The 12,045-nt window shown below is 37.0% G+C and overlaps 1 protein-coding gene across 1 annotated transcript; it reads left to right on the forward strand.

Moving 5' to 3' along the window:
- Positions 1-8,629: 8,629 nt before the first annotated feature.
- LOC125917069 (NKG2-A/NKG2-B type II integral membrane protein-like) lies at positions 8,630-10,890 on the forward strand (the record flags this gene model as incomplete). The annotated part of the gene is made up of 5 exons (XM_049623328.1): positions 8,630-8,663; positions 9,053-9,247; positions 9,636-9,713; positions 10,150-10,203; positions 10,739-10,890. Coding segments are annotated over exons 1-5 (513 nt in total), but the record flags the coding sequence as incomplete, so codon positions are not given.
- Positions 10,891-12,045: the final 1,155 nt, after the last annotated feature.

Here is a 12,045-nt window from a genome sequence, read left to right on the forward strand (position 1 = left end):
TGCTTTTATGCCTCACAAGAATTGTTCTTAGAAAGAAAAACAGCAATGTGTGAACAATCAGATAAACACAGTAGTTGAAGCTTTTCCAGAGAAAAATGGTATGAGAAATATGGAGGTTGAGTCAAAATGGATGGTTTATTCATTAAAATACTATGGTACCTAGTAAGAGATATAAGCAACCTTATGGTAAGATTAATGAGATATAATTCTCTGCATTTCAGGTTGTCAGTATCTTCAGAGAGTGACAAGAATTGTCCATATTTCGATTTTCTTGCAAAAAAAACTTATTTTGCACCGTGCTCAGTAATAAGACCATATATTTGTAAGCACCAGGCATTCTAGTTATCTCATTTTGGTATAATGTTATTTCACCATTTATAAAGAATACATCTCTCATTATTTCAAAACCCATATGATTATTTTCTTTGCATATTTTTAAGATAATATTTTTAGTGTAATTTTAGGCTCACAACAAAATTAAGGAGAAGCTCCTGAGACTTCCTGGATTGTCCATGTCTGCACATGTGCATGGCCTCTCCCATTATCAACATCACTCACAAGAATGTTTCATTTCTTACCAAGGATGAATCCACATCAATGCATATATATCGCCCAAAGTCCAGAGAGTACTTGAGGCTTCATTCTTGGTGTTATGGAACTGTTCTCAAATGTAATTATATTAGTGTAAAAAAATATACTCGGTATATATTATTTATTTCTTATGCTTTGCTATTTAGTAGAATAAAATATATATTAATTGCAAATCATAACATTAATGTAAAATTCTCACTACAGTGAATAATTCCATTTATATTTCCAAATTAGCTGATTTGTTCTAGCCCTTTAAGTGCCCCAAATGAGGCTTGAACACTCCAGGGTGACAAGGGTATCAGTCCGAATTGAGTCAGGAGACAGAAACAAGGAAGGAAGTTGAGGTAAACAATTATGATCTACTTGTAAAGGAAAGCTTACTAAGAGGAAAGACTACTAAGTTCAATAAAATTACAAAGAATATCTTAGAATTAAAGGAGGGATCACTGGGAAGCCAGATCCGCTCTCTGAAGATGGGATTTAGATGTCATCGAGGACGATGTGGGTGCACACAGCTTCATGGCAGACATGCTCACTGGATTGTCCTGGGGCAGGGCAGCTCCACACTCCTCGGGCTGAACTTGGTGAGGCTGGATCTCAGGCTGTGACTGGCAAACAAGAACTCCCTGTCAGAACATCAGGAGGAAAGACCAGAAGACAAGAAACTGACGGACTGGCTACAGAAAGTTGCTGGAGGACCAGTACACAGGACTTCTTGTAGGACTGCAAATGGCAACCAGGCCATGGCAGAAAAGGAGAGACAACACCATGAAGCCAGGAAGAAGAGCCCTTTCTGCTGCACTGGCTCTCCATTGTCTCTTACCGACAAAAGTCAACTTCATGTGAGATGACAAGAGAGAAAATGGATAGGATCTTACACCGTTGTCTGAGAACAGGGCACTGAGGGTGGACCTGGAGCTGAGAGTACTAAATGAATGGCCCCTCGGGGTTATCATGGAACAACCACAGGGTAGCTATATAAGAGCCATTCAGATCGGCCAACTTCCTCCAAGAATGGAACCAAAGTATACTCTCCGAATCTCTCTTGGTGCCACACAATCAAAGGTTACAGTCATCTCGAGGTAGAGATTGGTTTCTAATTGGATAATAACCAGTGCCCTTTGATACCTTTTCTTATATGTTGTTTTCCTTACTGGGTTCATGTATTTTGAATGACATTTAGTTTTTTTCAAATTTTTATGTACCCACTTCTGTCAGTCTTATAGCCATGCTAAAAACACTTTGTTGTCTTTCTCTGTGTGACTTATTTCACCTAGCTTCCAATTTGACAATAAATTTCACATTAAAAAAATAAAAATAAATTAAAAAAAAACACTTTGATGCAAAACATAAAATGTTACATAAGAAAACCAAAAATTAAAATCTACAGATATTTGTGTAGGTCAAATGGCTAGTTATTGCCAGATTTCAAGACAAACATGAGTAATTAGAAAATGATTCACAAATATTCCTACCCTAATTCAATTATAAGAGGGAAAGAAATTAAACTCGGTTATTACTTGCAAAATAAATTCATATTTCATATGCATTTATATCTGTGAAGATAGACCTATTCTTTGTGTTCTCTCTACGTATTCCCTACACTCTTGTAGAAAAAATATGTGAATATTCAAAAGGAATTGAATATAATTGTTTATGGTAGCTGTAACTAATCGCTAAAGTTGTGTTTCATACAACCCAAGATTGCAATGACATTGAAAATTCAGCATCTAATAATCATTCACCTGTTTGTGGTTTGGCTCTGTTAGGGTTGATCAAGTCTGGGCATTTATGGACTTGGCTCCAGACTACATACAGATGCAGCTCAGGTCCTGGTATATGATCTTGCATAGCGGAGATAGCAACTGGCAGAAATGTGTTTCTTAGTGCCTGGTCTCTGAACTCATAACCTATCACATTCCCACACACGTTATATTGTGAAACAATCACGGGGGCAAATTTATCATTTGTTGTCTGTAGACTACACTCTTTTCACAGTGGTCAGAGGGAAGAAATGTAGATTCACTGAAAGTAACCTAATCTACCATTATAGCCATAAGAATTTTTTTTTAATAATACTTCATGAGATAGATAAGTTTGTAAAGGATATTGTTTGGAAATAGATTAAAAATTTAGTACTCTCTTAACTTCCCATTTGTTTTTTTTTGTCTTCTGTGCCAAATATCCTTGTAAATCAGTTTTATACAGTGACAGACATGACAGTATAGATTTGTTTCAACATGGTCTTTGAGGAAATAAGTTATAAGCAGAAAATTAAAAAGTGTAAGGACATTGGCATTGAAAGTGGTCACTTCACGTAATTTCTAAGTGCCCACCCCTAGCCCTGGGGCTCAGTTACATACATGCTCTGGCTGTTTTCTCTGCTGGAATATATGATGGAAATAGTATCTTATTCATATTTACTTGAAGAGTATTTGAACAGTACCTCTCGACACAAGTAGTCACTAGATTTCAGTGGTTTTGGCTTAAGAAATTGATGCTTTTGTGTCATGATGGTCTTAAATGTAGCAACTTCATAGGGCTGTTCTGAGGAATAAATAATAATAAATGATATAATGCCCACAGATCCTTAAAATAAAGTCCAAGCACATGACATTCTTGCTGTCTGTGATCTCTTCATATTTTGCTTTTCCCAATGTCCAATAAAGGCCATTTTCCATAAAACCAAAGCCCTTTAACTATCTTCTTCCTTTCACCCAGTGAAACAGCCAGGCATCAGAAATGCTATCTGGTAACCATTTTGATCATATATCAAAGAAATTTGCATTTTAAAAAGTGGAGAAATTCAACACGCATCATGTGTGGACACTAAAGTAATTTTTTCTGTGTCTGTGTTTCGTGTTTTGAATTCAAGGTGCAATTACTGTGCTTTCCCTTAATGCTCAAGAACCCCAGTCTCCTCACAAAGTGTGTTATTAGGGCATCTGTATAGGCTGTGTCTTTTGGAATTGAAGAATACACAGGGGATTGTCGAGCTGTGACAAGATAGGCTGTTTGAATTCTAGATTTGGGGATCCTACAGGGTCCAGGGTGAAGAAGGGACTGAAATGCCCTATCTCTTCCAACGTTGAAATATCCCATCTACACATATGCATCTGTTACCATAAAGAATGGAGAAAAGTGAGAGATGCTGCTAAATGCATTCTGATGTAGAACACCTACCATTTCTCCCCGAGTATATTTTACGTTTCTAAATACATACAAAAAACAGTGCAAAAATCATTACCTATACCCATAAGAAGGCATGTGTCACCACTGTCCTGTCTCTCTAGTGAGTGGGAGATCATACATGCTGGTGGGATGCACCTGAGGCACAACTAATCAGCAATCCCATCACAGAGACATTGGTATCTTTATTCCAACAACTCAGGGTAACAAAGCAGAATGAATATGCAATATAGAGATCTATTGATTTGATATCCTGCCACTTTGCTGAATTCATGTATCAGTTCTAGCAGTTTTGGGGTGGGATTTTTTGGATTTCTCACAGAAAGTATCATTTCAGCTGAGAAGAGTGAAAGTCTATCTTCCTCTTTGCCTATTTGGATGATTTTACTTCTTTTTGCTGTCTGATTGCTGAAGCTAGGACTTCCAACACTATAGTGAATGACAGTGGTGACCGTAGAGATCGTTGTCGTTCTCCCTGACCTTAGGGGAAAAGGTCTCAGTTTTTCCCACATTGACAATATTGTTAGCTGTGGGTCTTTCGAATATGACCTTTACAATTTTCAGGTATGTTCCTTCTATCCCTATATTTTTGAGGGCTTATATCAAGAATGGGAGCTGCATTTTGTGAAAGTTTTTTTTTTCTGCATCTATGGGAGGATCTTGCAGTTCTTATCCTTTCTTTTATTAATGTGATGTAAAATATTGATTGAGTTGCAGTATTGAACTAGACCTGCATCCAGGAATCAATCCCAGTTGATCAGGGTGAATAATTCTTTTAACGTATTGCTGGATCCAATTTGCTAGTATTTCGTTGAGAGTTTTTGCATCCATGTTCACTAAGGAAATTGGTTGGGATTTCTTCATTTTAGAGGGGGTCTTTGGTTTTGGAATCAAAGTAATGTTGGCCTTGTAGAATGAGTTTGGAAGTTTCCCTTCCATTTCTACTTTTTGGAACAGATTCAAAAGATTAAGGGTTAACTCTTCTTTAATGTTTTGCAGAATTCCCCCAGACAAGGAGCCAGTCCTGGAACCTTGTTTGTGGGAGATTTTTGATTACTGAATCAATTTCTTTCCTGCTTATGGGTCTGTTCAAAATTTTCATTTCTTCCTCTTTCAGTTTTAGTAGTTTAAATATTTCTAAGCCATTTGTCCATTTCTTCTAGATTGTCCAATTTGTTTGCATATAATTGCTCATAATATTCTCTTATTATTGTTTGTATTTCTGTGGTGTTGGTGGTAATATCTCCTCTTCCATTTGTGATTTTATTTGGGTTCTTTCCGTGTTTCTTTTTGACCAGTCTGGCTACGGGGTTATCAATTTTGTTAATCCTTCAAAGAACAATTTCCTGCTTTCCTTGATCTGTTCTTTTTTTTAATGTAAATATCATGGATTTCTGCTCTAATCTTTTTTATTTCCCCTCTCCCACTGCTTTTGGACTTTATTTGCTGTTCTTTACCCAGCTTTTTTAGGTGTAACTTTAGGTTGTGTATTTAAGACCTTTCTTCCTCCTTCAGCATGGCCTGGATTGTTATGTACTTCCTTCTTATAACCATTGCTACATCGCAGAGGTTTTGGAATATCTTGTTTTCATTTTCATTGTCTTCCATGTACTTTTTTGTTTCCTCTTTAATTTCGTGGAGAACCCATCCATATTTTAGTAGGATGTTCTTTAATCTCCAAGTATGTATGGTCTTGTCAAAGTTTTTCTCATGATCGATTTCAAGTTTCCTAGTGTTGTGGTCTGAAAATATGCACAGTATGGTCTCAATGTTTTTGTACTTGTTGAGGGCTGACTTGTGACCCAGGCTGTGATCTATTCTGCTTAAAGAGTCCTGCTTAAAATTTCGTGCAGGGCTGGTTTAGTCGTCATGAACTCTTTTATATTTTGTGTCTCTGGGAAACTCTTTATCACTCCTTCTATTTTGAATGACAGTCATGCTGGATAAAGAACTTTGCACTGCATATTTTTCTGATTTAGCACGTTAAATATATCCTGTCATTACTTCCGGGTCTGCAAAGTTTTGTGGATACCTCAGCGGCAAACTTGATGTGTCTTCCCTTATAGGGTAGGGACTTTTTTCCCTTGCTGCTTTCACAATTCTTTCCTTGTCAGTGTATTTGGTGAATTTTACTAAGATATGCCTTGGTGATGGTCAGTTTTTGTGGAATCTAATAGGAGGTCTCTGTGCTTCCTGAATTTTGACATCTGTGTCCTTCCAAGATTAGCAAAGTGTTCTGGTATTTTGCTCATCTAAACTTTCTGCCCCTTTCTCTCTCTCTTCATCTTTTGGAACTCCTCTGTTTTAGATGTTATTCCTTTCTACTAAGTCACTGAGCTCTCCAAGTCTTGTACCCTGTTGTTGCCTTTGTTCTCTCTTTTTTCTGCTTCATTATCCTCCATAATTTTATCTTCTATGTCACTGATTCGCTTCACTGCCTTACGCAGCCTTGCCATCGTGGCATGCATTCATTTTGAATCGCGGTTGTAGCATTTTACTATCAGCCTGACTAGGATTTATTTCTATCTCTGCAGAAAGGATTCTCAGATGTCTTCTATGCTTTTTCAACCCCAGCTAGTATTCACATTATCATGGTTCTTAATTCTAGTTCAGACATCTTACTTTTGTGTGTGTTGACTAAGACTGTGGCTGTCATATCTTCCTGTTCTCATTTTTGGGGTTAAGTCCTTTGTTTTGTCACTTTGAAGGAAGAAAAAAATTGAGAAAATAAAAAATTAAAATTAAAATTTGAAAAGAAAACAAAAAGCCAAAGAAGGAAGCTAGATCCTAGGTGTGTTTTGATCTGCGCGTTGAAAAAAATCTCGGTAAAATAGAGAGGAAAGGGAAAGGAAAGAAGAAAAAATAAGAAAACATTTTAGAAATTAAAAAAAATATATAATAAAGTAGAATAAAATAAAATACAAAAACGATATAAATTAGGAACTTAAAAAATTAAAAAAAAACAAATTAAAAATAGAACTATTTTTTTCTGTATCCCAGAAAAAGAAAGAAAATAAAGGGGAAACAAATTTAAGCTATAACAGAAGCAACGAAAATGAGCCAATAAGTGAACCAGCAAACAGAATGAAACCCGAATGAAGTGACATCCAGTTTCCCCTAGAACTGAAACGATGAAGCCTCCTCTATTTCATGCACTAAGCAGGTGGAGTGACTTGTGCTGGTCTTCTGGGGGGTGTGCTTGGAGGGCACAGTTGGGCAGGGCTTGGTGTAATGGCTCCATTCTCCACTAGGTGGCAGTGCTTAGGTTAAGGGGGTGGATCTGTGTGGAACCCATGTGCATGTGTGGGAGAAGGGGAAACGGCTTCACCCAGGGTCCTAGTCTTTGGCACAGGGACTTGCGCTCTCACTGCCCCACTAGCAAGCACCCCTCCTTGGCTGCAGACCTCCGCCCACTCTACACCTCTACCCTGTCCATGTCTAAGCTGTCCACCTTCCAGGTGAACCCTCTCTCCAGAGTTTTATCTCAGATAGTGTTGTGTTTCAGATCCCCACATTTCAGAGACCCCTATTTGGATCTGCACTGACTCTCTGGGAGAGGGTGTTGCTGAGCAATGGCCAGGGTGCTGTCTTGCCTCAGAAAATGTTCATGTGATTGCACATAGGCAGAGGTTCAGAGATTATGGGAAATGACAACACACAGCTAGCTCCAGGTTTTTGTTGCACTCTGGCATCTTTGTCCCAGTACTAGCAAATATAGCTGCTCTCATGGTCCGCTGGGACCTGTGCCCTCTGTGAAGCTATATGGCCACTACCAACTGCACTCCAATCAGGGGACCAGCTTCTCTCTCTACAGCACATAGACCGTTCAGACAGCACAGCCTGTTCCTGGGGATTCTCCCCAGTTCCTCACCAGAGCACCACCAGGCTCTGAGCTCTGAAACGACAGACTCCGCTCTACTGTTTATAGAAACCTGGTAGTATTGACTACCTCTCCTTTCCCCCTGTCAGTGGTTTTGGGGGACAGATTTCTTCTTCAGTCCCCTACGAGTATTTTCATGCTTTCTGTCTCTTTTATCCAGCTACTTTCTGGGGGGAGTGCTTTTCTTGCAGGATCCCAATGCACCACATTCCCCCTTTCTTTCTCTCTGTCTTCTCTCCATGAAAATGGCTCCCTACTCTCTTCATCTTTTCTCCCCTCAGTTCACCTCTCTTCCCTGCATAACCACCGAATCTGTGTCTCAGGTTATGCAGATTGTTGCATTAAGATCAATTTCCTCCAACACCTTAACTCCTCCCACCCATGAAGTAACTTTTAAAAGGTGATACTTTGTAAGTTTGAGAGCCAGGAGTAATTACAGAGGTGATGGACTGCAGACCTCATTGACTGAAGTATGAAATTACATTTATGTGATTCCTTACCATTCCTCTAGAACTAAAGCTACTCTCACTGCCTTTGATATCATAGATCTTTCTAGAAGTTTGCACCAAGTGTGTTCTTCCATAAATGATTTACACTTTTTTTTTATCATTTTATACTTTCATATTTTTGCCATGAAATCAACATCCTTTTTCAGATGTTAAATAAGTGCTTTTTAAAAATACAGGTTTTGTTCTTGTTGTTGTTTTGTTTATTTGTTTTCACCATTGTTCATGCTTTGGATAAGTTAATGTGTCACATTATGTTTTGCAACATATAAAATAGTCCTTTTAAAATTCAACAAATCTCAGAATTCCACAATTTTCAACATAAAATATCACTTGATAGCATTATATTACCCTTTAGTAAAGAAAATTAAATCCCCGAAGAAATGTCACTTGTTACAGGAAATTCCTATATGTGCTAAAACTAGTATTTCCTAGTCTTACAGCACTCTAGTTTTAACCAATAATGGATTTTCAATCGTCACAAAATTGGTGCAAAAGTATTTCTGTAATACAGCCTTTGATTTAATTTGGCTATTCTAATAGTGTTGCAAGGTGTCCCTGGAATCTGACTTTACAGTAATGAGGTCAGTATTATTCTTGAATTCTTTTCTTCTTCACTTATGTATTGTTTACACTTTCCCAACCATTACTACAGTGTCAAACATTGTGTCACTGTAAAACCCTGTTATTCTGTCACAGAATACTTATTTAAGCTCTAAGGGAAGTGGAGTGAGATTTTACATTGTTCCACTTCAAATGAGCAGTATCCCTCACTCTGCACCCCACCCGGTGTCACTGTACTAGCAATGTCATCAGCACGTGACACACACTCTTGATCAAGACCTTCAGGGCAGGTCCATTCAGCACTGTGCCTGACACTACTCAGCTGCAGAGAGGAACAACCCAAGACTAACCTGGTCAGAACTCAGTCAGGTTAAGGAGTCACAAAGACGGCGAGTGAAACCTGAGAGCATTAATAGATCCATTTCAGTAACTGAGCAGGAAATGGCCCATGCGGGATTCAATGTTCAAGTTGCTTCTCAGGAGCTTCAAGGGACTGACAAGAACTACCTCTGCAAAGGTAAAATATTTAATACAGACATGTATATCAGTTCCGGGATGTGAAGTTGGGGTGCAGGGTTGTAGGGAAAGAGTAGGAAATGATCTCACGTAGTTTTCATTTGTGAGGATCAGAAATGGAAGTTGGAGTATGGTAGTGTCGTTGAACTCTGGGGACTCACTTTGTTCCAGTGTTACTATCTGGAGTGTTTGCCAACCTGTCGTGGAGTAGTATGTGACTGCCAATGCAGTGGTATATTCTAAGAGAAGATTACAATGGTAGATATGGGTTTGGGGTCCAAGTGTTTACATTTGATTCCCTGCAGGTTGTTGCTTCTCTTGTTTGTAAATTTCCTAAATGATTAATTCCATGCATCTTTTGTCAGTGTTTTCATTTCTCTTGTGTCCAGAGAGGTACATTGCTGAGATTCTGGGAATCATCTGCCTTGTCTTGATGTCCACTGTGGTAAAAATAAACGTTATTCCCTGTAAGTCAGTGTTTGAATGACTAATAGGGAGTTTTTCACATTAATATCATCAGTTCTTTGAAATATTATATAACATATGGAATTTTATTATCCTATTTTAATGGATGCATGCTCTAAATGCGGAATAGTTATTCTGAATTTATCTAAAGTAAAAATACCACATGATGTTTAAGGGACTTTATTGATATATACAAATGAATTCTTGAGATTGGTTAAACCAAATACTGTAAGAGATGGTGAAGTTTGGTTCATTAAGCTTTTGAATTATTTCCCCCCCTCATGTTCACTACTTTATTAAATTTTTACTGATAAAATCAATTTTATTGCAGCGTTTTCTAATTCTAAATAATATACCAAATTTCAAACTAAGAAACTCAACTTATTGTGATCACTTAATTTCATGTTATGTTTCTTGAAGATTACTTTAATGTTCAAGCTACTGAAGGACCAGAGCAGAACAAAACATCCCTGGAAACAAAGATCCAGAAAGGTACAACATCCCTTGAAAATTCCGTTATTAGTTTAGTGTCTATTCTAGCTCTATCTCCAAGTAGGCAAAGATGATAACAGATTCTTTTGGAAAAAGTGAATTAGAAAATCGTTTAATGAACTTTCAGAAATAATGATTCTAGGAGAGTATAACTTCTTAGGCAACAATATGAAGAAATACTCATTTAAAATCAGCGCACCCGTTGTTAACAATTGCCTCACATGTTCTCCTCCTAACATGATAAAAGATAAGTCATTCCATAAAGATGTTTGTGTTCAGTGATTCTCAGGACATGTAGAGTTGGACATTGTTGTGGTTCCTTTATATGGACATATAAATTAGGGGATGAAAGTCTGTCTCTTCTCTCAGTGTGTGTGTGTGTGTGTGTGTGTGTGTGTGTTTTGCTTTAATTTTACCAGCTCGTGAGGGTATATGAATATGTTACGTACATTTATGTGTATCCATATACAGTACGTAAATTTTCATTTAGTAATAGTGAGAGCTTTTTGGATAATATCTCATAATCTCTCTCCAGCATGTCTCTGTTGTCATTGTCTGAAAGAGTGGTTTACGTATTCCAACAATTGCTATTACATTAACACTGAGAGAAAATCATGGAAGGAGAGTTTGACGTCCTGTGCTTCTAAGAACTCTAACCTGCTCTACTATGATGATGAAGAGGACAAAGTAAGTTTTCAGATGTTTCCAGATTCTATTAAAAGCTTGTGAGTGACTATTATGCTTGTAGAGTTCATCCATAGTGACATATGTATTTGTAGTTTATTTATTTTAAAGTCTTTAATATTCCACATGTTGACTGTATGACACATTATTTATATTCTTATACCTTGAATGTACATTTGATAATTTCCAGTTCTTACTTTTCATAGAACCCTGTGTCTCTAGAAATTCTCTTTTTCCAGAAACAAACTTTACATTTAATTTGACAACATATCAAGGAAATTAGGCATTTGTGCAAATTGATTACAAAATATGTAGAATTACACAAATACCAATCACATCATGGGACAGAAGTTTACAGCCTTTACCAGGCCTGCCCATTTTCATTTTATGAGCTATTTCTGCCTATTTGGGGGCTTTATACCAATGGAATCATTCAGTGTGCATTTTTACATGTGTCTCCTTTCTCTGTCAGATGGTATTTGTAATCCATCTATATTAACACATTTGTCTATAGTTTGTGAAATTTCAACCCTCTTATATGAATATGACATTTTCAAAACCATTCTCAGTAATTTAGTTCCTTTTTATTATGTGGGTATTATGAATAATTGTGTTATGAAAAGTCTTTCCTATATCTTCCTCCACATATCATATTTATAATCTTTTATTATATATAACTACATCTTACAGAGCAGATTTATGTAATATAAATGTTATGGTTTTCATAATAAAATAATAACCTATAAATACAACATAATTATATTTATGTATAATTGTAATACACTTTCCTGTAAGCATTAGTCTGAAATGGCACAGTCATTGACATGTGGAAATTTCAATATATTAAATTTTCCGAACATCTTTTATTGTATTGTGTAAATATCCATTGTACCAACTAGTCTTTTGACCCAAATCTCAGTAGTCTCAGTAAAAGTAATTAATAATTTCTGATGGTTATACACAGTACCATTTTTCTGTGTTGTAAATCTTAAGGCCATTCTCTTTTGTGAGAAAGAGAAGTACTGGGCTGTGTCTCTTGCCCATTTCTCCAGGATGGTGCCTTTTTTTCACCTCTTAAAAGCCTTTGTCATATTTTAGATACGAGCTCTTTCTCGAATTTTTAAGATGAAAATATTTGTGACAGGCATTTTTACTCTC

The sequence above is a fragment of the Panthera uncia genome, unplaced genomic scaffold, assembly GCF_023721935.1.
Source record: "Panthera uncia isolate 11264 unplaced genomic scaffold, Puncia_PCG_1.0 HiC_scaffold_1453, whole genome shotgun sequence".
NCBI lineage: Eukaryota > Metazoa > Chordata > Mammalia > Carnivora > Felidae > Panthera > Panthera uncia.